Source organism: Tyto alba, unplaced genomic scaffold (genome assembly GCF_018691265.1).
Source record: "Tyto alba isolate M040663 unplaced genomic scaffold, T.alba_DEE_v4.0 Super-Scaffold_33, whole genome shotgun sequence".
NCBI classification, from domain to species: domain Eukaryota; kingdom Metazoa; phylum Chordata; class Aves; order Strigiformes; family Tytonidae; genus Tyto; species Tyto alba.
In genome coordinates, this window is record NW_024881308.1 from 8,075,773 (window position 1) to 8,102,989 (window position 27,217).

The 27,217-nt window shown below is 38.6% G+C and overlaps 1 protein-coding gene across 2 annotated transcripts in view; it reads right to left on the reverse strand.

The window, feature by feature from the left end:
• The window catches only part of PREX1 (phosphatidylinositol-3,4,5-trisphosphate dependent Rac exchange factor 1), a 168,806-nt gene that overhangs the window by 55,283 nt on the left and 86,306 nt on the right, over positions 1-27,217 (reverse strand). For both annotated transcript variants that reach the window (XM_032993589.2, XM_032993588.2), the window contains exons 6-10: positions 17,273-17,434; positions 11,795-11,928; positions 8,341-8,456; positions 7,231-7,380; positions 3,718-3,865 (exon numbers count right to left, since the gene is read on the reverse strand). In XM_032993589.2, coding sequence (XP_032849480.2) covers positions 3,718-3,865; positions 7,231-7,380; positions 8,341-8,456; positions 11,795-11,928; positions 17,273-17,434 — 710 coding nt within the window. The remainder of the gene's footprint in view (positions 1-3,717; positions 3,866-7,230; positions 7,381-8,340; positions 8,457-11,794; positions 11,929-17,272; positions 17,435-27,217) is intronic.

Genomic DNA, 27,217 nt, shown 5'->3' on the forward strand with positions numbered 1-27,217 from the left:
TTCCTCACTGGGTCTAATTTCTGCCCCCCTACCTCCAGTGGTGTAATTGCTTGGATTTAATGGAATCACAGTAGGACTTAGGACAGAAGATTCAACCTACTGAATTCAAGCACAGAAGAGTAAGTCCCACTGACAGTTTAATTTAATGTAATTTACTGGAGTTGGTGCCTGGCAGATACATAAACGATGCTTCTAATTTATAGACAAGAGGTGCTAAGTCTTCTGCTCATGCAGCACAAAACAAAACCTCTCTCTGGTGAGGGGCAGAACTGCACATATGGGCAGAATAAAAGCCAAAAATTGATAGGTATGTAGGATGTTACTCAATTAGAAACAGTACAGAAAAACGGACATTGCAAGCCTGATGAATACAGCACTGCCAAAGCCCTAGGGGCCAGGTTGTTTGCCAGGTTAATCAGCGATTATACTAGAAATGCGTTAAATTTACAGAGAAGAACAAGATGAATATATGAAAGTAGAGCACCATATGGGATATCTGAGTTCAATAAACTACTTGAGTGCTTGCCAATGTGCAGAGGGTTGCTGCTTATCAAAACCAGTATCCATGCCTTCACTTGTGGGCTCTAAATGAAGTATATTTAGTCTCTTCATGTTTATCAGAGCTGACTCATCCAAGCTGTAGGTAGTTTTTGCATTTTGCCTTTAGAATAACAACAACAACTTCAGTATTGGAAACTTTAGTTTGCTGAGGGCTACTCTGTAACTGTCATAGTGTAAAAACAGCAGAATCTATTCAACTATGCCAGGGGAGTCCCATGGAAACCAGCAGAGTTCTGTAAAACTCCTAATGCCAGAGTATTGTAATGATGAGTCAGACTCTATCTCCTAGGGTAAGCTCATTCTCAATTTCCCAGTGATTTTGGACTGTTTCTAGCAGTATTTAAAAGCTGAAACAGAACAGAAACTGCAGAGGGATGAGAAATAAGAATACACTCACTACTGAGAATACAAGACACACACTCTGTGTGTCACAGACATGCTGGTCAGTGACTGTATTTATGTTAAGTACCCAGGGTAGATGCCCAGCCACCACACATTTTTTCATTAAGTGCATTGAGTCTAGGGTCTATGGCAGTTTACAGCACTTAAACAGTTGCCCACAACTTCAGCAGAACACTGCTACCCTGTTAGTTTTCCTGCTTCTTTCATCTGGAACTGTGTCCCTGGCTTTATTTGAAATTGTGAGCTGAAAAAGGAAAATAACTGAATGCTACTCTCACAGCCCTGAAGCCTCCAAACAATGGGGTGGTTTTCTTAAGAACTACTTTAAGACTTCTGTGGCATTTGATTCATAAGCAAAATCAGTAATCATTTCCTCTGAAGGATTTATAAGCACTGAAAAGTGCACAACCCAGAAAAATATTCCAAGGAGTTTTTTAGGTGTATATCTATGTATATGCTGGACTGTTGCTAAAAAAGCATTAACTCAAGAAGTAGATGGGAAAGCTTGATTTGTTTCCTCACCAAGTTCTAAGCAGTTCTCCAGTATAACTGAGAGTATCCTCACTTCCCAGTGCTGCCATGCTCAGTTCTCATCTGGCATGCAAGTCAGGACATCATCTCCCAACAATACCTCTGAAATGAAGTGACTTAGAACAGCTGGGTTTCTACTCAAGAAATACATAGGAAAATCCAACCTGTCCAGGTTTGTGCAATCTGATCAGATATATATGGAATCTCCTGAGGTTAATAGATCCTCTCTATTACAAGCTCAGTACAGTTCAAGGTATTGCAGTCAATTTAGTGCAGCGCTGAAAAGCACGGCAACCATATCATTTACACATACTGGCACCAACACACATCTTTCCCACTGTATCATTAGTCACATGCCTAAATGCCAGCACACCTGAGGATTGGTTAGGAAAATGGATTCGCAGTCAAGCAGATGAGTTGCTGAAATTAAGTTCAATAAACAGCCTTATAAATAAATGCATGTGATATTTCTGAAGATATGAGGATTAGTTCATGCTTTTTTTTTTCTGCAAACATATTTTATCTCTTGAATTATTAGATGCTATCTGATATCCAAAGGCCGAGAGAAAAGGTTTTTTTGCAGCCTTAGTGTCACTCTAAGCTGCATGTAGCAGAAAATCACTAAGTACATCTCAGCAAAGTTATTAGTGACTCCCTTAGGCAAGAATAACTGAAAAAAATGAATAGGTCACAGCCAATATGCATTGTTCAGGGGAAGTCCTGGGAATGATACGAAAAGTCTGCAGGTCATGACTGGATTGTACAGATTGAGTTGCACTCAACTGAATTGTCCAGGACTGTACCAACAAGTGACTGTTGAAAAGGTATCTGCAGAATTATTTACTATAGGAAAGGCTGGAACATTAGCAGAAATAATGCTTCTGTCAGAGATCAGGACACTTGTAGGTATCGGAGTCTGGGCTCAGTTACCCATTGGCAAAGTTAGGTCAAGTCCTCACTACCTAGAGTGTCAGGTGGCTTCTCAAGCAAACTGAGGGCAATGAGCAAGACAGACTGTGGAGCATTTAAGAAAACAGACATTTTGGAAAAAAAAAAAAAAAAAAGGAATAGCAGGAAATCCAAGGTAAGACTTGAGACTAAGCAAAATATCAGGGAATCTACAACAGACTAATATATATCAGTACTGGAAGAACCTAAGTTTCTGATCTGGTACTTCTTCTTGCATGGAAGAGAGGAAATTCTATATCATACCTACAAAATCAGACCTTAAAGGTTTCAATTCAAATCCAGCAAGATCAACTGGGGGGGAGGGGGGCATGTGTGGGAAGAAGAAAAAAGAAACCAGATCTCCAAAAATCAAGAATGTTTTTAATAGCTGAAATATTGCCAGCTTATGCTACCAGATTGCTTTCTCTCAGGCAGAAAGACAATGCATCATTTCCACACCCTGTACACAAGGAATGCTGCCTGCAAACTGCTGTTACAGAGACAAGGAGGAGGGAAGGGAAAAGAATGGATGATCTGCCTCTCAGAACTTTTTTTCATCCTACAGCTGATCATTTCAATCACAAACAGCTGAGACCAAAAAGTCTTCTCAGGTCAACTAATGTGTCTCCCTGTGCACCACGCTGGGCATTTCCCTACAACAGCTCCATTGCTACCATATCTAATCTCTGATCTGATTCATCCAAGGAGTCTCTCTTCTACTGCCTCATACATGTCATTCTTCAGAATTATTTTGTAATATCTAGCCTGAGTAAAAGAGGTTTTTTGCAGCCAATAAAGCTCTATACTTCTAACAAATTCATCAGGTATCCTTATCCACAAAATTTCAGTTGTGTCTGCTACACTGGCAAACAGGAAACTACTAAATTCAGTCCTGAGACTTGGACAGTTCTGCTGGATTTAACATCACCTGGTAAGCATTTGCTTGTATACAAAAGATGATACAGGTTAGGCCACCAACAGCCCTGAGCCTGTGGGAGTTAAGGTATTTTTTTCTTATTCCTTTTGCCGATTTAAAACAGCTGTTCCTATTTACTGTACAATAGAATGAGCTGTCTCTATACAGCCGGCATATGGTGTAAAATAGAAATCAATGATTAATTTTAATAAATGACAACTGTAATGGGGGTTATGGCCTTTTCAATTAAGCTGCATCAAAGCACATCTGATCTGACCTCACAATGCCATCCCTAGAATATTCCGAGTCCATTCTTTTAATTGGTATGAAAGGGCCTTTTCAATTCAAATACCACTTACTTGCCAAGAAAACACTTGGGAACAGTACTTAATTTTCTCCTCCTGTCTTTGATAAGATTCACTTTCTTGCTCATCATCATTTGGTACAGCTTTTCTCCTTTCTCTGCAATCATGACATATGCATCCCGCTCCATTCCCAGTTTCAAACCTGGAATACAAAGTAGAAACTCCTTCAGGTCCTTAACATCAGATAAAGTGTTTGCTCAAAGTCAAAACCTGAGGCCGAAAAGAGGAAATAGTAGAAACACAAAACTTAACTGACTTATTTTCCACATAAGGAAGAAAATGGGTCATTTATTTATCAGAGTACAAAACTGTCATTGGTGAGTTTAGCACCACCAAGATGCTTGCAGCTTTTCTTCTCCATTTTAAAAAGTGGCTTTAAACTTATGGTTACATCACATCACACAACATAAAACGATTTGCAGAACATGGAGAAGTTCCAAAGCAAGATAAAACATACACCTTCTGAAACTGATTTCCTGTTGCAATTTCACTTTTGATCCTGAAATAACTGCTGGCATAAGACTTGTTCTAGGCAGCTAAATGCTTGACAGAGCAGATGACTTTGTGAGTGTTCTATTATTTGAAACTAAAAATACAAAACTGCTGAAATCAAATTCACATCCTTACATAAATTGAAACTAGACAGGAACATTATTTATTTATCCTTTCTTAATTAGCCTATTTACTAATACTCCTAGGCTAAAAATACAGTTTGACAATCATCTTACCCAGTCAATGAAAGAAATACTAAATAACTTAAGGCATGAGAGATAACTGGATATAGAGAAAAATTCATGTCCACTTTGTATGATTTTTCACATAGCTCATGTTAATTTGAAAACTGCTAGTCAGGAGCATAATCTCTGAAAACAATAGTTGTCTACGTTACAACTATTGTCATAACTGGCATCTTCTGGTACTCTTCCCTTTAGATTTGAAAATTGCTTTAGGAGGACAGCACATGAGAAAAGTTGTTTTGCTACTGTAGATGTTTTGTCTCTTCTAGCCTGAACAAATCTTTTTGCTTTCTGGCTATGTTAGTTCTAGAACTTGCAAATCCAAGCAAATCCGGAGTCCAAAACAGAGGCACAGATTTTAGACATCTCTAAGACTAGCTTAAAAACAGGCAGCCTGAATTAGTCCTGTACTTACATCCCTAATTTTTACAGAGATTGACATTAGGCAGAATTTAAGTGATCAGTGTAAGGCTAGAAAATGAAAACTGTACATTCTTTGGGAAGACCACTTCACCATAATTGGACATAAATCCTGTTGCTTTATGGTAAGACAGTGAAATGAATCAACAGTCTTCTGTGTCATCAGATCTGCTTTCTAGCTTTTTGAAAACGCTTGATGCATTTGTTTAGAGGCTTAAAATACACGTTCCAGAAATTAGACTTGCACAACATTTTGTCTTTCAAATACAGTATTTCTTTCATGTGTCTAATATCTGGCTAAAGGTTTTGGCTCTGCAAATCCCCTGGCTTATTGCCATTATTCTTCCATCCTCTTCTTCTCCCAATACTGCGATCCAACTCAATGTGAATGCTGACACATGTAGATGAGTATAATTTGCAACGTGAACTTGTGATAGAAAACAGCCTGTGTAACTGTATACATGTTTCCTGCTGGTCTTACATCACTGAATTCCCCAGGCTCTGATGTAAATGGTAGGCTGGAATGCACATTCTACCCAACTCATCCTACAAAATTGGGAACCTCACCAAGCTTTTTAATCCAAACACCGATATCTCTGTGACTTTGCAAGTACTCTGACCCAAAGGAAATTTTCCAATAAGGCCTGAAATGTCTGCCAGAATATCTGTGTTTATACCGAGTGCCTGTCATCAGCTGCCACGTCTAACACTATATGACAAAAAGTATCAGAAAAAAAATACTCTTACTAGCCAATGTGGCATGGAAAACTTTGAGAAACTTTCTATTAAGGAACAATTCTTTTCCCTCCCTAATATGTATTTTAGTTACCTCCCCATATTCTCAAGCTCCCTGTTTATATATGGTCTATTTTTATAGCCCTCTTTTCACTTCTTATTGAAACTTCTCTCTCCTCACACTTTTTACCTGATGCACAGGACATTCCAGAGAGTGCTAATGACCTCACAAAGCAAAAACTCTGTATGAAATGGAGATTCACTGGTTCTTTTAGAGGTATGATTTAGCACTCTGATGGTAAAAGTAAGAGCCAAGAAATGCATTTTATTAAAAAAAATATATCATGTGGAAGATCAGGATTCCTACAGTAGAGTGGGATGCAGAATTGAGCAACGAGCAAAAATCAAAATCGATTCTCTCTGTTACCTTCAGGTAGTTCTTTTGAATTTATACCATGCCCACTCTATATTTTGAAGGTAGTATCCTTGCTATTATTACAAAGTGTACTGGGCTTTATAGATGATAAAGTATGTTAGAAATATTTTATATTCTATGACAACAAGTAACACTGCAATGTGCATTGTGTTTAATAGATTAGATACAAAGTATTGCAATACAAAAACTAAGTTTTGGATTTCAAAGGACATTAAAGGATTTAGATTCTCTGCTTTCATTAAACTTCAGTGGCTGATCTGTAGCTTTCTTAAAATACTTTAAAAATCGAAAGCATTATTGCTTAACAAGGTCTGAAAACACACTACTATAGAAGGGTTGCAGACTGACGTCTTTCAATATTAGACAGATGAGCAATTACATCTTTAATGGAATTGTGTGTGCAGAAAGGGGAACCACTTCTAAAAGTCACAGAATGTTTTCAAGTAGGTGTCATTTTCTCTGGCACTGAGCTATTATTCTTCCCATTGAGCAAAGAGGGAAGTAGGTTCACTTGTGAAAGATAGTTCCGACTTTTAAAGGGACTCAGAACTTTTATCACCCACCGTGATTCATGGCTTTGTGAGCTTGCTTCTATTGCACAACACCGTTTCAAGATAAACATAGTTTTTCTTTCATTCCACAAGAAAAGAGAAAAGTGACAACCATCTGCATACATTTGTCACTGTTCTCTGTCTAAACAGAATACTTCTAGAGATTTTCTCCATGAACTGTTCTGTTTATTTCAAGATTATGGAGGCCGAGTTTGTGAAAAGGAGTTTGTGTCACTGCTTCTGGAAACAGGCTGCAAGCTGGATTTTCTTCTTTCCTTTTACCAATAAATACAACAGAATTTTATCTTATTTATAAATGAAAGACCAAAAAAAAAAAAAATTGACCAAATGTCATTTTTTCACAGTAATACAAATCATCAAAGAAACTGACTCTGGTAAATAAAAATATTTGATAAATATACTGATACAAGTCCATAAAAACCCCAAGGTACACATTTGGAAATATTTGTCTTCAATCACTTGATTTTCTTTGTCATTAAGGATAGATTTTAATTCTGCCCACAGAGGAAAAACTGCAACTGTTTCTTTTTCTCTCAGATACTTATACATGCGTACACATTTCTCCTTTGTACACAAAATCATTCAGTACATTACATTATGCACTTACTCTCTCTCTGCTCCCTTTCCTTGATTATAGCATCCAGCCATTTCTGTTTGTCCTCTGCAGTCTTGGCCATACAGACAAACCACTTGTTTTTGGCTGTGTTGTGTATCTTCCAGCCATTTGTCACCGTGTAGCCGTTGCTGTGGTAATCTGCTGTAAAAACCCAAAGCACAACACACACAGTGAACAAAAGTCCTGTTACTTTAATCAAATCAGCGTGGGACACCTTAATTCAAATTTTATTCTTTGAAAAGCTTGATTTCTGGAGTTGTTCCTCATGCATCAGTCTTACTGATTGTCCATGTGACTGGGTGTTACCATTCTGGAAGTACAAATACTAATAGCAGTATCCATGGCTAGGCTGTTCAAATTGACTGAATGTTTCAGTCCTAAGAGTGACACTTTGTACTTTCACCTCAGAAGAACTAAAATATTTTAAATACAATGACATCACTGAAAAAGTCTACGATGCTTGTTCAGGTTATTTGTTTAGAACTTTCTGGGGACACACTGACTTACTGCACCGTAAGGATTTTTGTACACAGGACATGGGAACTCTTTCAGTGCCCACTGCTTAAAGGACATAATATTAATTCCTGACTCATTACAATCAGAGCAGGGGCTGATGTGGTCTCTGTGGATGAAATCCATCGAGTCTTCTTGCCCATGTCAGAACACATGAATAATAACACAACTGCCATTCCCATATTTTGTTCATGGCCACATTCCATGCTACTGATCTGATGCTAAAACTAGTATTTGGTAATATTCTAAATGAGAGGAAGATCCAGAAATTCTGTTATTATAGCTGTAATGGCTTAAGATATACGAAAATAAAGGATGGAGAGAAGACAAAGTATCTTTTACTAAATTAACTTGGATTAGGGGGAAAAATAGACAAGCTTCTGGGTACACAAACTCTTCATGAGGTCATTTCAGAATGAAGGACTAGTGCTTGAAAGCACTTCCAGTCTTTCAACTATGTAAGTTGGTCTAATAATGAAGGCATCAGCAGTTACATAGCTTACTTCAGATTTCATTACATGAGATGGACAAGTACATTTGTTCCTACTTCCAACATGAGATCTGGGCTTGCTGTATTTAGTCTCTTACCTGTTCCATCTTCTACATTCTCTACCTCCATGACTTCTGTATTTATTCGGCCCCTGAAGATATAAAGGGATCCGTTGATCGACTTGGTCCGTTTAGATGTTTTTTTCCCAGTAACTCTGCAATTAGGATTTAGACTGTTAGCAACACATAAGCAAATAGCGTAACATATGTATGCATAAATCAATCTGATATATGACTATTAAAAAAGGATTCCAATATAGTGTTTTGTGGTATTTGACCACATCTCTGATTTTAAATAACTGGAATACTCCATCAGCTCACAAAGATAAGCACACAACAGTGTCAGTACAGTGATAAAGAGCTTATTTTGAAAGATTATGTGAAGATTGGGATACCTTCAAGACTTACATTCTCGATGACCGATTGAAATGCCAGTAGAACTGAACTGCACATGGCTTTGGGATGAAAACTGCAATATCACCTGACACAACGTTATATTTGCCTCCTTTGTTCACCTAAAGCTTTGATAAATTTGTGGTATGTGTACCAAGTTTCAAAAATGAAATGAAACATGTAGAGGCTAGTGTCACATGGTCTGTCATATGTGTTAAATGTCATTGCTTGTGGCATTGGTGAAAGTGCTGCTGTGGCGATTTTGCAGCAAACTTTACATCCTTATGCGTAAGTTTTATAGTGACTCTGTTGAAGTGTCTTACAAAAAAATTCAGGACCGTACTTTTCATTGCTAGTTATGTTCTGATTTTTATGTCTAAGATAGATTTAAAACTGACACCTGCTGAGCTTTAATATCCAAGAACAACCCTGCTATGTGAACCAAAACACAACTGGTCAAATGATCATCATTTGAGATGGCAAGTGTCCAAGCTCTGTACAATGAAGGCATTGCCGTGGCAGCTAGCCAGGAGCTCATAAAATTCAAAGAATATTGCAATAAAAAACAGCTGGGGAGAAAATATCTGTCAAAAGTGAAATATCTACAATAAATCGAGGTGAGAAGAGAATCACCAAGTTTTTCTGAACAGTTTTTCCTTTTACAACTAGCTTTAGTGACAAACATACATTTTGTGACAAACATACATTGACATCCAATCAGACTGACAGGGACTGAGATCTTGGAGTTATTAGATCATTTCCTAGAGGCGACTATTGGATTCAAAAGAAAAGCTGTCCTGGCAGCCTTAGTGAAGCCCTCTAAATACTCTTCCCATTTCCCCACATGAAACATATTGTTCCTGACATCAGGATTCAATTTAAACAGCAGTCTATGATCCTGCTAAAAACACAAAACAATACTCTGCTCTGAAAATGTATGTCATCAGTTTGTCAAACTTCCCTAAGCTTCTGCAAAAGATGAGATTGCAGTCTTAGCTCTAATTCAGATTCTAAACACATCTTAAATGGGTCTCAACAACGCTACTCCTAATTTATGCTATTGTGAAAAGATAGGATGCCCAAATTCAAATGGCTGCATTGTTGATTACTTATCAAAGACTGAGGCCTGAATCCTGATAGCACTTTTCAATCATGAACAACTCCAGTGATTTCCACAAGATAAGCACAACACAAATGAAATGAGAACCAAGTAATTCAATTTCAAATTAGGAACAGACATGGACAGCTTTTTGGTGTTTTTTCCAAAATCTGTGTCCCATTCACATGTCAGATGTTTGTCAAGCAGCTGGCCAAATGATCACACTGGCACAACTGGATAGACATTAATTTCCATCCTGGACTAATTATAAATAGCAGCTAGACAGGAGAAATACCCAAAATTAAAGTCTCTCAGTGATCCCTAAATATATCTTTTACATTAGGCAATTCCCAGTAGACTTAATAAAATATTCTAGTTTTTGATGGAAATCAGACTTTGGACATTTCATCAGTCCAAGCTACATCATTAGACAAAGATAAACAATATCGATCCTTTGGGAAAATCAAAGTGTTACAGCAGCCTCCTCCAAAATCAAGCCACACTACAGAGTAGCGTAGTAATATCTTTGGTACAGAAAGATTGTTGTTTAAAAGGCAGTAGAACATTTTGTTTTCTAAATCTTAGTATTCTGGGAAAAATGCCTGGACAGCACAGGAGGGGCTAGGTTAACTGGAACTATAAACAGGATTAGAAAACCAGTTTCTAATAGCTCCAAAGAAGCAAAAGATTAGATATCAAATTGATTATTTTTTTGTAAGGAATAGCTTTCTGTTAGAAGACACACAAATTTCTAAACTCTGTTTCATATGAAAGTTTGGATTTTGACAGATCTGATCGTGTCAAAATGAAATGTTTCATCTTTCTTGTTTCATTTCAGCACAGTCAGAAGTCTTCAGTTAGATGATATTAAAAGCTATGTAAGACTGAATTGTGTAGTTTTTTTCAATTTAATTTAAATGTTTGCATTACATTCTAATAATTTATAATGTAAGTTTCATCTAATAATTTGTATTTATGTTGTATAGTTTATCCACACAGAAAGTCTGAACATTACTGTGAATATTTTTCTCAGCTTAATGCTTCCAAAATTTCCATTGAACAAGATCTGGGAAATAAACCCAAATTTTGAGATAAGAGCATTTTATTTGGAGAGAACACTCTGGTTTTCGAGAATTTCCAATTGGGTTGGCCATTCTACTTGGCCATCACCAGTTAAGAAGTATAACTTGACGAAGGGGGAGGATATTAAAGGAAAGGAAGGAGGAGGAGAATCTGGAGTGTAAAGAATGCATTGTAAACTCAGAAAGGACCAAGCCATGAGAATGTGACTGGAGCTGTGAAGGTGAAAAGCTTAAATACTGAAATACAGTATAACTGCTGCAGAAGCAAATTGCCCTTCACTCTGCCAATGCTATTTTTATAATAAGCAGTAGGTTTTAATAATGCTTAAGTTTTATAACCTGAACAATGCAAAAACTGTTACTAGGATAAGATGGGAAGACAAATGCACAGAGCACATGGGCTGCAAATGCTGAATAGCAACTTGCTAATCTTCATCTTTTCCTCACTCCTCTGTGCCCTGCAGCTATTTAATGTTTTCTTAGTCTTCCACTTTCCCCTTTCTTGGCTTTATATAATTTTTCACATCACCCTCTTCTGCTTGGAATAACCTCACAATGAAAGTTGGCAAAGCTTCCTTCTTCACATCACTCCTGGAGACCCATCTGCTCTGGGAAGCTTTCCAGCTGTAAGAACTCACTCTGTGCTTTTTCTGCACTGTATCAACTTCTGCCTTTGGATTGCGCGCTTCTCAGGGTGGGGACCTCATTACTGTCTGGCATATTTATCCTTCCATACAGTGACTTCTTTCTGATATAGTCTAAATAATAGCAATAGTCAAAACCAGAGGGAAGTCACACCTGTGAATCACCCCTACAGAACAACAGTAAATACAGTGAGTGATCAGTAATTGATCATACTTTCTACTTACAAAACTTCTGTATGGTCCCATTATAAAACTATAAACTCAGAGGGACTCACCTGGATTTCCTCTTGCAATAGACCAATAGATTATCAAATAGGAAGAACATTCTCTCCTGGATGTTTCCTGCTGAGATTTTTAACAAAGTCCCCTGAAGCAAAAGCTGTGTGCAGATATCTGTCAGATTTGACCCCTGAAACATAGAAAAGAGATATTGTTTATTTTAAACTTTTTGTTTGTGTGTGTAATGAAGAATTTTTACTAAAACACTGTTATTTTATCTGCATGTTGTTAAACTGAAATAACTGATGCACTCATAAGGAGGAAGTGCTCAATTTCTTAGTGTGGCAACACACGTCATGTTTTTTCTGTATTACAAGTATTTTTTTGGAGTCCTCATACACTACAATAAATCTTCCATATTAAACTCCAGGAGACTTTTCCCTGAAGAAATCTTTCACTCTCAAAGCAGCTGTACTGTGAGTCTCTCAAGACCATTACTCTTCCCTTCATACCCTGAGCTATCATTGCAAATATCACAAGTGATGGCTTTAGGAATGCTTTATAAAAGAATGATGGTATTTCCCTAACATGGTTGCTCTGATACTGACGTACACCACTATTAACCATCTCTCTGCAAAATCATCTGTGGTGGTATGTCTCTCCAACTTTTTCATTAGAAGTATATGCAGGTGCTCTCCTTTCTGGAATTCTAATGCACACGAGCAAGTTAGAAACATCGCCATGAAAATCAGAGGTTGAGCCCCAGACACTGTGCTAGCTTCTATGTGCAATCCATTATAAATTACTAGACAGCCATAGAGACAACTGAGCTTGGTGCTGAAGACACTTTAGCCTATGAGGATGCCCAGAAGCTGAAAGCCACATTAGATCACCCTAAAAACATGAAATCCCCAAACTGTTACTCAGGTTATTCTCAGGAAAAGTGATTGTATAGTCCTTTAAATGGGGCCTTTAGGACCAAAGCAGTTGAGCCCAAATGAGAAACAACTATAAGACTGTCCCAGATTACTCTCAGGACAGGCAAAGTCCAAGTGTCTGCACATTCTGAATGCACACAGTTGGAAATCTGCTCCTCAACTGTTCCACTGACCAAACAAGACGGCTTGGCTAAACCTTAGGCACTAGCCTCAAATTCCTTGATATAGTATTACTTTGAACATACAAGAGTATCCTATCAATAAAGATCCCTTTTTAGAAAAAAACATCTTGAAGCCGTCAAAGCATTTACCACCCAGTTCTGGATCACTTATTAGCTTCTGCATTTCTCCTTGAGCTGGGAGGAAGAATAGCTTAGGGTAACTTAACTTCTTGTCACTGTCAGCATGCAGATAAGGAAGTAAATTAGATGATACGACCTGCTGCCTTGAGTCTTACTGGAAAAGAGAACTGACTTTGGATTGCAAGCCATTCATCATGAACAGAACTGCTTCATTTCTGAAGGTACATTAATGCTATATTCAGAAATAATAGAAAAAGTTTGTAAAACACAATTCATCCCACTAAAAGAAACTGAAGACATCTCTGTGCACAGGTATAAATTCAGCTCCATCTAGAAAGTTATTCCAGAAAGATCTGTTTGAATTCTTTTAGACATTGCAAGAGTAATTTTTATTTGTTTTTTTGAGAAAGGCATAGTCTGCTGCCATCAAGCTATTCAGGGGAAATCACTTAATTGAAATCAGCCTTTCTAAATGCAATGCAGCCACTCTAAAGGTGTGAATGAAGCTTTGATTACATTGTTTCTAAATCAAACCTTGACAGCCGTGCTGTCCATGTCTTGCTTTTAGTTAACAAGGAAGCAGTTATTCCTTAAAGGCTGCCAAGTATGCAATACCAATTTGCACGTTCCACCTATGTGTTTCTATACGTTACAGATAGAATGATGCAGGAACTAGCTAGATGCAATTGTTCCATTGCTGTTCTGATATGTTTTTATTTTTTTAATCATTCCGTAGAAAGAGTTAATACATGTTCAGATATAAGGACTTGTTCTTTTGGAAATTACCTACTGACCATTACTATCTTCAGGAGAAATCACTGTATCTCAGAATTATGACCCCAAAGGCTTACTAACAAATACACAAATAGGAATAGACACCAACTGACTATACAACATAAAAACATGCTCCTCACGTGGTTTGCCCATGCAGAAATCTAGGCTTCAGAGCACCAAGTACTTAATTTTCCAAAAGATACCCAAAGACGGCAAAAGCAATAAGCACAGTGACATCAATAACTGCACTCAATCTTTGACCAACACAGGAATCATGGGCTAAAATTATCTGGCCTATTTTTGCAGGAAGTGAAAGCAGATGATTGCAACGGTTGCTTCTCGCCTTAAAATCTAAGAATCTTTGTTTTTCCATCAGCCCCATCATGATGGTATCTAAACAGTGTTGATGCATTTCCTGTTTGCTGTTGACCTAGCTACTTCACATTTATACCAATTTGAGAGGTTTTTCAATAGTAAGAAACAGAGTTAGAAGTTTTACTTGATCTTTTCAGAGACAACACAGAATTTCTCACCTTTCTAAGTGGGACCAAGCTTCAGGGGGTGCGGGGTGGAAGAAACCCAAAGAAAGAGAAAACATCATAACTGGTAGAATTTCAAATTACAGCCAATTATAAAATGATTGATTTTCCTAAGAACTAACACATATAATTCATGCTGTTCTGTGATGGGGGTTTTGCTTCCCTATGCATTTCAGGCTGGGAGAGTTTGGGGATATGTAGCAATTTTTCAGTAAAAGTAATTCACAAGGACTCATGAGGATGAGCTCTCCTCACAGAATAATTAATATATAATTAATAAAAACAGCATGTTAACTTGCTCTTCACTAAGCAAACAAAAACATTGTATACAAAAGTTGGTCTTCTCATGCATCCTCTACTTTTTCCCTCTTTTTTAAACTAATCTTTGTTTCTCAGAAGGATTAACCAGAATCAAATTGACCTGCCTGAGCCTAATCCATAACATTCATCTACAAGGATTCTGTGCATTCCAAAAGAATGAATATAAGCAGAGTTCATTTTTATGAACAGACCCCTGATTAAGCTCCAGGCCCTCAGTGGCTTCCCAGATCTGGCCTACTTAAACATGTCCCCTCATTATAATCTGTCTCAGAAAGAGACTGACAGGATGATGCCAGTGCATGCTCAGTGTATGAGAGTGATAGTGATGGTTGTATTAGAGAGAGAGGCGCAGATTGGTGGGTGGAGATGTTGAAGAAAAAATGTTGAACTAATGAAATTGCTCTAAAAAGCAACTATTACTCTTAGTGAAGTTACACATGACTCTCAAGAGCAAGAAGAAACCGTGCAGAAACAAAATGATGTTACTTTTTCCATGTTGGAAATACTGAGGGTGGCACTGATGGCAATAGTATGAAGATCAGTCCAGGGATGGTCCCTTGAGACAGCTGGAAGCAAGTGCAAAGTCACAGAAACTAGTGAAACTGCTGGTCTGGTTAAACAGAAACATTAGGCAAGGTGAAGCCTGTTCTAAATTATATGAACAAATTAACACATGAGCTTCATGCTGGGCTGCTTGCATACTCCCCAGATTCAGGCTACATCCCTTATAACTGATCTTCACTTCTTTTTGACAATTTAGATGCCTTAGATTAAAACAGTTGGAAGCTGTAGGCCTTGTCGAGTTAGTATGTATGGTATAGAACTGTATATGCTGGGCACCAGTGTCTCAGAATCTATATCCAAGCTAACAGAAAAGGGTAAAATTTCTATTTCATAGAAGAGATGGCCAACAGATAAACTAAAAACAGGCATAAATTTGCCTTATAAACTTCCTTCTACAGCTAGCTCTGTTAAAGTAAAAATTTACTGAATTCAGCAATTGCAGCTTTCCATAGATAGAAGTTAGGAGCCCTTCTCACTAGGAATAAACTGTGACATACAGCTGAAAAAACTAAAACCAGTTATTTACAAACATAGCACTTTGCTCTAGAGTCATAGTTTGTATGACCCCTAGCACTGTGAAGACGGGAAACTGTCAATCAGTTTCAAGCTTCTTCACATGTACAGAAGAAAAAAATGCCATCATGTTGAGCACTGGCCTCTATCTGTGTTGTATAAAGCTACTTTTCCTCCTTTTAATATACCACTAGAATAATTTAGAAATGTTCCACAGCTTACTGGGATGGAAAATCACTTCTTCCTATTTGAAATTTTGAGCTGAGGGACCTAGGTGACTCTGTTACAAAACAGTGTATATAAACAAATCTGAAAGGGTTTTCAGCCCAGAATGCGGCTGTAGAGAAGCGAAACTTTTTAAAAAAAAAAGCAGTAAGGTTTTATATTATTTCATTTATGGCATCATGGACACGTTAATAGTCACGCTTCAGGTTCCATGCCTCTTGCCTAGATGACCCATCAGTTGCATTTAACCTGAAACAGTTGTAACTATTTCTAGAAGTCTTGCTATATAGAACATGATACGACTTTCTTTGCTGAGTTTGCTATCCAAAAATTACACAGCTGGATATCTGGGTTGCTCTCACGTCTTTAGCTGGATGCCAAGAACATCCTTCAGGGAAAAAATGAGCAAGGTTTAAAACATACATGAAAGATAAAAAACAACCCAAAAGAGAGTCATGGAGAGCACCCAAGAGTCTGAACACGAGGAAGTTTACATGACCTCTAACAAAATGTCCTCAGCAAGAAGTCCTCAGCCTCGACATTTTAAATGTCAGTCTCACTAAACGCCGACGCCAATCTCTCCATGAGACCATTTAACACCACTGACTCCCTGTGGTACACCTCCCAGAGGCTTCCAACTCCACTGATTCAAGGGCCTCAACTAAAGTCATCAGAAGATAAGCTGCCAACTGTTTGCACACCATCCTGACTTCACGGTATTTCTACTGAGTGGCTCTTGTTCCAGATTTCCTCTTCCCCCAAGTTTAAATTCTAGTTTTCTCCCTCTCTCATTTTATTTCTTTCCATAGTAAATGCTTCTACCTACACAGATCAATCTATTGATAAGCACATCACTAGAAACATATCCACAGGTAATTTAACTGCAGCAAACACAAATTTCTTTCTTTCTTTCTATTCTAATGCTTATTAATGTAACTTTTATCTTTTATACAGGAAATCTGTATGAAGCTAAGCAAGTTAATTTTCAAAGGTCCCAGGAAAACTAAAAGCTTGTAGGAATGGAAAGAGAAACTTCTGTTATTTGAACCAGTCCTGATTTCATCTTCTAGACCTATCTGTCTTTCAAATGAGATCTGCCCATTTGAAATTTCAGTCCATTCTAGCTCTAACATTTTTCTTTCATAATCCTGTTTGTTCTGCTACAATTTAGCAGCAGCCTGCATACCCAAAATAAACACTAAATTCTAAACTCAGAGTGATGCCGCCCACACCTTCAAGAGCATTTACACATCATGTAAGAAACAGAAATCCCTGTACACAGTATGAGTCACTAAACTTCAGCCCATTAAACTGTGTAGCAAACTGCCTCAAGGGAGCTCGCTAGTCCTACGTCATACCTCCCATCCTTCAATGTGGGACTGCAACTGTTCAAGGGCTTCCAGTTTCTCCATCTGTCTCTTGGTCTCATTGATATTTGTGCAGACTGTCTTCATTGCCTGCAATGCGTTCTGGACAGCTGGGTGATCAGGATGCTTGGAGGGAGTCCTCTTAGCTAATTCCTTCAAAAAAAAAAAAAAAAAAGAAAACAAAACATGCAATGTAAACTTAGAAGTCGTTGCACAAGCATTAGTGTGCAATCCCATAGGAAAATGCCAGACACACTGAAAAATTAAAGAGAAGCTGTGGGTATGTTACTATAGATGCTGTTCTCTGTTTGTCCTTCACGTGCGCAGGGTTGCCGTTTTATATGAATGCAGCTAAATAAATGAAGCAATCAATCATATTAAATGTCAAATTAAGAGAGCTCAAGCCAAATAAGTTTTGCTGTCACATGTGTTTGCTTCTAGTATGAACCAAGGCCAAATAAATTAGAAGATTACATAAAAAACACATTGTCCACCTCAAAGATATGCGAGGGACTGTTGACCTAGCCATGGTCTAGATGTTATACCAGCCCCAATGATGTGTATCCAGTATTTCAGTGATGCCTAATCAGACCCCTCTGATCTGCCAAAAATTATGCCTGTAATGAGTCTTATGAGGAACCACTAGAGCTATGGAAGTGGGGCTCTCCACAAACTATGGCCGTATAGGAATAATGCTATGTTGTACACTCCACCCATAGTACTTCAAAAAATTATTAGGTGTAGATTAATTCCAACCCACATGAAGCTTTAGGACCCAGGTTGTACAGATGTATAATCAGCGGAGAAATGCAACCAAAGCACAAATCGGACTCACCTAAGAGTGGAATTGCCCTCATGAGAAGCCCATCTCTTTCCACTGGCCAAAGAGGGATTCCAGTGAGACACCTTTCCTAACTCAGGATACCTCAGTGTACGGTGTGTCAGTACCCTGGCACTGGCAGGGGGGCCGCAGGGGCCTCTGTGAGGGAGAGGTGAGGGGCTGCCCTGCGCCGGTTCCAGCCGGCTCCACAACAGACCCACAGCGGGGCCTGGCTGAGCTCAGCAGAGAAGCTGGTGGCACTTCTATGAAACTTTGTTTAAGAAAGGGCAAAATGCAGCAGGGCAGAAAGGAAAAATGTGTGAGAAACACCCCTGTGAACAACAAAGCCTGAGAGGAAGGCAGGGAGGACGTGCTCCAAGTCCTGGAGCAGAGATTTCCCTGTAACCCCAGGAGAGACCGGGCTGGAGCAGGTATTTCCCTGTAACCCGTGGAGAGGGTGATGACAGAGCAGATACCCACACTGTAGCCCCTGGAGGACCCCACACTGCAGCAAGCAGATATTCCCTGAAGGAACTGTGACAGGTGGAGAGATCATGCAGGAGCAGGTTCTCCTGACAGGAACTGCAAACCATATAGAACCCACACAGGACCAGGTTTATCCTGAAGAACAGTAGCCCATGGAGAGCCCATGCTGGAGCAGAGAAAAGCATGAGGATGAGGGAGCAGCAGAGAGGAAGTGTTACACACTGACTGCAATCCCCCATTCCCCACACCTCCTGCACCGCTCAGGGCTGGGGGAAAGCAGAGAAGCTGAGAATGCAGGAGTGAAGTTGAGCCTGAGGAAAAGAGTCAGGGCTGGAGGGGAGGTGTTTTTGTTTCTCACTATCCATATATTTTTAAATTGTCAATAAATCGAGTCAAGTCTGTTTTGCATGTGGTGGTAATTAGTAAGTGATGTCCCTGTCTTTATCTTTATCCACAAGCATTTATTCATCTTCTTTTCTCCCCCACGCCATCAAATAGTGAGAGAGTGGCTGGGTGTGCAGCCAGCAGCTGGCCAAGGTCAACCCACCACACGCAGATAAGTGCCTACAGATCTGCGCATGATGAGTCTGTGTGTCCAAAAATTACAGGGAAAGCCACTAGCTGCAGCTGTCCCACACTTTTATGTGTCGGGAAATATAATTTTATGAAGGAAGAAAATAACTTACAGAAGAGTAAGTAACTTGTCCAATGGCAAATCACTTGCAGAACCATCACTTTCTGGCACTCAGTTCAGTGTTTTAACCTCTAAAACAGGCCCATGGCAGGTGGAGAGAGCTCCCCAAAAGGCGAAGTGGGAAAAAGTGCTAGATTATTAAAGAGAGAGGCCCAGAAAGTATTGGGACTTTTCCCCAGATTATGTTTAGGAGGTTGGGGCACATATTTTGACTGGAGAGATTAACATAGAGATTAGTAACACCTCTGCTCTGAGAGTTTCTGAGAGACTCTGCTTCCCTTGATTCAATGCACAACAGACCAGTTAAACACTGTCCGTTGAAAAACAGCAATGGGAAAACTCAGGACCTGACAATATTAACCAGTTTGGTAAAAGGGGTAACCACTGTCAACTCACAATTAATCATTTTTTAGACCAATAGCATTTTACAGTCATCCACAATTGGATAAAAATACATTAAAGAAACCTTAACTAAGGCTGGTAATTTCATCTTGATATATAATATGGTGTTTAAGACCCACATTTTTAGATTGCCTGGAATATTTAACTTTCTCACCATGATCTGTTTTGCCTCAACATGTTATTTGGTTGTTTTAAAGTCCTGTGTCTAAATGGCAAACTGCTGCTGAATTGCATCATTTTGCATGAGACACAAGAATGAGTTTTAATATAGCCAGAGAGCCTGCACAGCACTGTGGTCTGAACATCTCTAAATTGCTTCAATCCATAGTTCCCACAGCTAAGGGCAAAGACAGCCTGTTACAGTTGTTGTTCATCCAAGATAAGTGATTACAACCCCCGAATGCCTGTTATGGTCTCCAAATAGGCTTAGTCTGTGGTGTGATTTGTCTTCTGCTTTTCCACATCACCATGTTAACCTCAGCATCTTCACCACACAAAATTTTGCTGTATTGGTATTAAATAACATCATGCCATGCTGTTTTGCTCGGCGCTGCTACACTCTGATTTCAGGTATGATTCCGAGTATTTCTGGGGCTTGCCTTTCCTGAGTTGGTTGCACAACCTGTAATACAAGCACTGCTCCTGAACTGACTTATGTCCACACATGACCCCTAGATCAAATTAACTGGTACTTTTAGGCTCAGGTTACATGGTCTGTCAGAGTGGAGGGATGTGGGCTGAAGTTCAAGTTCTGATGAAGCTTGCATTAATTTATAGTGACTATAATAGCTGCTAATCCAGACACTCTGAGCTGCTAAATCAAGGAACTTTCTTTGTCCCAGTGTTGATTCATAGATCTACTCTACAAAATTCTTCAGACCGAAGTCACCTTTAGTATGTGACAGGTTTGTGCATACTTAGCTGTATTTTTCTACTAGCACCAATAACTGTAAATTAAACAACAAAACTTTGAGGTGCTCATATACCAGCAAAACTGAAAGGCATATTTGAAAGGAGGAATCTAGAGTGAGTAGTAAAGATTTGTTTCCACCTTTGCACAGACCCTCTCAGTGCTTCCTCTTTGCTTCTCCACACTGGTTAGAGCAAGACTTAACTCACTAGCACTGGTAAACTATCTTGAGACCCAGTCTAAATCTTTTAAAGTGAAATCTGCATCTTGAGATTAAACTACTTGGCCACTGAGGTTCCTTTAAGTAATGCAAGAAGTAGGTCTCATGAGAATCAAATACGGCAATGAAAGGTGCTCTCATCCCCACATAGAGAGATCCTGGAAACAGAAAGGCCCAAATGAATGTACAGGCATGTCAACGTTTTTCCCATGAAATATAACTATTCAGTTCTTTGCACAGATTTGGCATTTTGAGAATTTACTCATAGCTACAATTTCTCTTTTCAGAAAATTGTAAATCGAGATTGACAATGGCGCTTGTCAGATGGATGACAGAGGAGATGGGTAATGTGCTGACAGCTGGGAATGCCATTAAGAGAGAGGAGTTAATTATCTTAAAATCTTGGTTGATTTAGAGGGTAACACATGCACAGGAAAAAGAGGATGGCTGCTACAAACGTCAATCGGTATCACAAATGAAATTCCCTGTGAAAGTTTTTACTCCACTTTTGCTGAAGATAAGGCCAAGGAAAGTAAGTGTTCAAAAAGAGACAAAGAGGTGCTGCATTTTGGTGACACTAGCCTCTGCTCCAGGCTTCTGAAGCAGAGTGCAGATTTTTTGCTATATGACTCTCATTAAAAATCAATGAAGTTCTGCAGCTCAAGTGTCACCCACACTGCTGTGCAAACAGATATGCATACACTAGCACTGTCTAAACATCCCTTTCTGAAATATCACCAAGACATAGAGAAAGAACTCTTCATTCACAGCAGGCCTCTGCTGTGATAAACACAGCACCTTCCTCACTCCAGCTAGCTGCCAGCAGTTCTATCCAAGGAGCAGGAGAGGAGACTAGAAAAGGCTGGGAGGGTGCTGCTTGGGCAGCCAGTTGCCTCAACAGCATAAGCAGCATAGGCAGGCAGAGAACTTGTCTCACCACTGCCTATTCTTAAGCCAACTGAGGAAGATCCATTCTGCACCGACACCATCATTCCCCAAAAGAGCAGAACCAAGCACTTCATAATACAGGCAGGGAGCTCTGGGTACTTCTATATTTTAGTGACAGATTTATGATGTGCAAACTCTGAGAGCATTTGACAACATTTTGAAAGGCAGCTGAAACAGGCCAGATGGCAAACCTTGGGTATGACTGTCTTGCCCTCCATAAAGCTCATATATATTGTTGTCTGGAATTACTATCTTACATATTGCAACCTGTGCACTAATGGATCCAGGAAATGAGGTTGCTGCCACTTGCAGAAAACTATTACTTGCAAAGAGTTTCTTAAAATAATTTGTAAAATACATTTACTTTCTAGCTACACACTTGTTATTCCTTTAGACTAACGAGCAGTGGAAAACAGAAAAGCTGGTATTTTTTTACAGCCTCTATCATCTTCACAATTATCCTCTGACAAAGGTATTCTGCATCAGAAACTGGGGAAAAAAAATAATCTCTGTTTTTTAAAGAACAAAGACAGAAATGGGAACTGTGTCCTCTGGGCACAGAATTTTCTTTATTTCATGCCTCTCTCACAATCGCAAAGATTGAGGTTGTGCCATTCATAACACCTACACACAGAACACAACTCAGTTTACAAAGGGAGTAACAGAGCATGCCAAGTCATCTACATCCATCTGTAGTGTCCTGAAGAGCATACAGAAAGGTGGGGTAGGACATTTACATCTCATCTACTCAGAAATGCAATGGAGTAAAATAATTTCCAACTTAAGTATTTCAGTCTCAGATGCAGCTTTAAATAGCTTAAGGCTAGAAGAGTTCTAAATAAGATAGAATCTAAATATAAGAACTAAATCACCTAAGTAAGATGCATCAGCTGCTCATGCATTTGTCTATTTGCTAATTGTGCTTAACCTCCTGCCCAAGAAAACCAAACACACAAACAAACAAACTATGAGGAGAGAACTCAGCAAAAAGAACATTACACAGGAAGAAGCAAAGAGGTTGCAGGGGGGATGATGAGCGAACAATGCAGGCAGGCAGAGGAAACTAGAGGGTTTTTTTTAATGTAAACACAGTTTTAATATTACCTAGAAAAAAGGATGTTATTCTGCTTAACTGATTTTTTTTTTTTAAAAATGTCTGTCATCCTTCCCCATGTCCTCCATTGTCACACAAAAATGACTGTCTGTGTACTTGAACCTGACAACTGCACACACGTTTTGCCGCTGAATTTTACAAGTCTCTCTATTTTAAAAATTCCTTCCTCCTATCTTTATACTCCTGAGGCCACTCAGACATGGCTTAACGTGGATTTTGAACAATGAATGTTAACATTGTGCACTGACTGGTGCAAATCATTGCTTGCCGGGCTGGGCTGTTTTGCTTTGCACTACAAACCAATGCATAGATAAAATACTGTTTCAGAGATACATCTGTTGGTTAGCTACTGAACATCTCAGAATTAGAGAGATAACGAAGACAACATATTTCTTTGCTTATCAGTTTAAAAAGTTGTGCTAATAAACAGTTCAGATCCAAAATTTGTCTTTTCTAAAAAAAACCCCAAATGTTTCTGTGAATATAAACATTTCCAGTTTTATATTTGTGTTCTACATTTTTTTAATATTCACTTGTATTAAAACTCTTTTTCCAATTAAACTAACCAGAAAATAAATGTTACACTAGGCTCTATTTGCATACCTGCCAATCACAACAGGTTTTTTCTATTCTGTATATTTTTTAAATTTATAATTTATGTCAATGTTTCTGCAGGGTAAAGATGAGACAGGCAACAATAAATCAGTAAAACAGATTATATTCAATGTGCCATCAAACCTATGACATATGCTAAATTAAAATGTAACAAAAACATGTTTCCAGTTTTATAAATATCACCAGTTATTTGTGATTATATATAAAAAGTGTGGAAGACAGAAGCATGATTTATAAATTGGCAATGTTCCTTACAACTCTGTAGGGTATATATAATTTTTAATGTCATGCTACACAGAGTTGGATTTCAACCAGTCAATGTCATGAATCTAAGCACAACACCCTTTTTTTTTTTTTTTTTTGGGGGGGGGGGGTGGGCGGAGTGGGGGAGTTGGGGGAAAGAGAGAGAAAACAAACAACAAAATCCCAAACCCCCAAAGACAAAATATATTCAATTCTGGCCAGTCAGAAGGTTCTGTTCATTAAGCAGCTCTAAGAGGAATGGAGGGGGCAAAGAGGGAGACAGGGAGTTAACTTTTCTTCATCCAGTTCTGTATCTACACCACTGGCTTCCCATCTTTCCCCTTCCAAGTCCAGGCACTGCATTTATTGAGGGCTATGTGTGCCCCACTGCTGGGCTTTTCCTTTCAAGAGGATTCTGAATCTGGTCACTCAGCCTTTTGCATCCAGGTTTTTCTTTCCCTCCTATGGCCAATGAGTCTTCCATCACATGAAGCAATATATAATTACTGCCCTAAATCGTCCATGGAGTTGTGTACATTACGAGAAATTTTTGAAGGATCAGAGATGGAATGTGCAATTCTGGCTGAAGTCTGAGCAATTCCTTAAGAGAACAGACATCAGACAAGAAGCAACCTCTGTGACATGAGCTGGGCTAGCAGGAGCCCGTAGGGGTGCGGCTATCATGTGCTGCACATTCCTCCTGTGTTGGGAGGAAGGAGACAGAAAAGGACTGCTCCTAATCCCCACCCCCAATGGTGTGATTAACTCATGATCACCACTCCCCTAGGGTTTTCTTCTTGCTGACATAAATGCTCTTTATTAAGGGAAAAAGGCTATTTTTGTTCAGAGATTGGTTTACACAACAGCTGCTTCTACTCTTAAGTAGTATGGTTCACACTAATTAATACAGAGTCATACAATTATTAGCCGTGAGACAGAGCTGCCTTAATCCAAAATGCTCTGCTAGAAATACTTACTTGGCAAGCTTTCCAGTGTACCTACACGCACTGGAGTTTTAAGTTGCTCACACAATATACACTCTCAAGGTCTGTGCATCTGTTTGCCTTTGCTTCTTTTCTTCTTACCAAATCATAATGGACATCACCGCAAGCACAGTTCTGTTTTGTTTGAGCCTGCTCCAAGCCCCTTTTTCACTTTTAAGGAAATTTTATAATGAAGCTCATAGCTAGCAAATATTCAGAACTCCTACATCCCCAGATAAACTTCAAATCACTTGCTAAAGTTTCACAGAAAGAAAAAGAAGTGGAAGTCACATGAGAGGTTTTGGACTAGGGCTAAAACTAATTTACTGACCAATAAATTCTGTACTAATTTTCTTGCATGCTGTCTGAAGCAGACAAAAACTGTATTAGGGATAAAAATATTAATATCATTAATTCTCTATTTTCACAGAGATTATGAAACACCATGGCTAGGCTTGAGTCCCACCCTTCAAACCACATATTAGGCTTGCAAATTAGAAAATTAGACAGAAAGAAAGCAATCAAAATTTTAAAACTAAAAAAAAAAAAACAAAAAAACAACAACAAAAAAAAAAAAAACAAAAAAAAAAAAAACAAAAAACAAAAACCACACAAAGCCCAAACACCAAAAAACAACTCCTCAAAATTCCAACACCCCAACAAAACAAAACAGTCAGCCACTACAAAGCTGCAATGCTTGGTTCACAAAAAATGGAAATTATAAATAAAATTAAAATTTATCAATCACCATAATTTGAATCATTGTTCTGTCTCCATTATTTGTTAGTTCAAAAAAACCCAAATAATTTCAGAGGATGAGAAAACATAAGATCACCAATTGCAGGATGCCTTAATATTGGAAATTATTGGTTATACATGTTTAAAGTGTATCTGCACTTGGAAGATATTCCAGTATATTATTCCTAATTAAGTAACCCAAACTAACTCCATGCTAGATGCTATTATTCTGAAAAGGAATACTCACATATGGTATTAATAAAAAATAGTTATAGTATTTTAAACATGTGCCTTACCCTGCTATTTAGGTTGACTTTCAAACTCAGACAAGTCTGAATTACTGTGTTCATACTATCTTTATCAAACCTTACTCCTTAGCTATACTGAACTACACTTACACTATAACAAGGTCATATAGTTATCAGAAAATCTGTATGTTCACAGACTCTTGCTAAAAACAAAACAGAAGAGGAAAGTAGGATAGCTCTAGTCTATGACTTTTCTAATCAGTTATAATACAATCGTATCTGTTTGCCCTGGGAATTAGATAAAATAAGATCCAATCCCCATGAATACAAAACAGCTATTTCAGGAGCAATAACTGCAGTTCAGTAGCAAAGGGAGAGCAAACACTTAATTTGAGGGCTGTGTTATTTTTGTATCTACCTTTTTTTTTCCCCCCTTGCCTGGAGAGTTACATTTCCCTGGTCAGCACTAAGCCTGTGTTTTCCCTTAGCTGTTCTCACATCTGAAATGTTGGTGTCAAATCTGGTAATTTCATGCTAGCAAGTATCAAACAAGTCTTGAACAGGATACAGTTTATTCACTATGAATTCGCTACCTTCCAGAATCGGCATCAACTACACTTCCTAATGATCACAGATATTTTCTGAGCTGAACAATCCTTAGTAATGGCATAATCTCACTGACAGGCAGATTTGTTGCCTAACTGAAATGAAATTCCTCTCAGCTTTTTCCTAAAATTTTTATTTCCTGTCCAAGAAACTTCAAATAGTGAACAGCGTGTGATCAGTATCAGCCTGTATACAAAAAGAAATCCATAGAAAAATGGAATGCTGCATCACAAGACGCCTCATCCCGTTCGCGAGATCCCTTCATGGCTATTTGTTCGACAAGTGCACAGGGGTCTGGGTCTACCCCACCAGAGACAAACACCAGAGTCATCACCCCAGCAGGCAGGCACAGTGTCAGCATCAGAGCACAAATTTATCTTTATTCTACCCCACTATGGCTTGAAGGCAGGAAACACTCTTTCAGTTTTAGCCCTGCTGGTCTTGGGTTTGGCTTTCAAAGAAGGAATGTTTGTGCCACCAGGCCTTTTGACATATACAACTGTATGCATGTGAGAAAGTGGAAACCACCATCTTATTTCCACAGGCCAAAATTTGGTCACCAGAGCCCAAGGACTTCAGTTGCCACTGAACTTGGAAAGACTTGAATTATAGTTTAGAAATATTTATTTTGTTCTAGTCTTTTTTAGTATCCCCCTTCCAAAACAAATTCTTAAAGAAAAGCAAGATAAACAGGTTTGTAGCTCTTCCCATTCCAAATATAGAACCCCTTCAGAAAGACCGGTCCCAAAACGGTACACAGGAATGGGAAAATTTAAGCTGATAACATCAAAGTGTCATTGCACTGATGATGCTACTACCTTGTAATCAAAGGGGTGTGCTTCTTTCAGGTGTGTTTCTGCAGCCAGCATCTTCATGGCACTAAAGTAAAAGCCCTGAGATTTCAGGAAA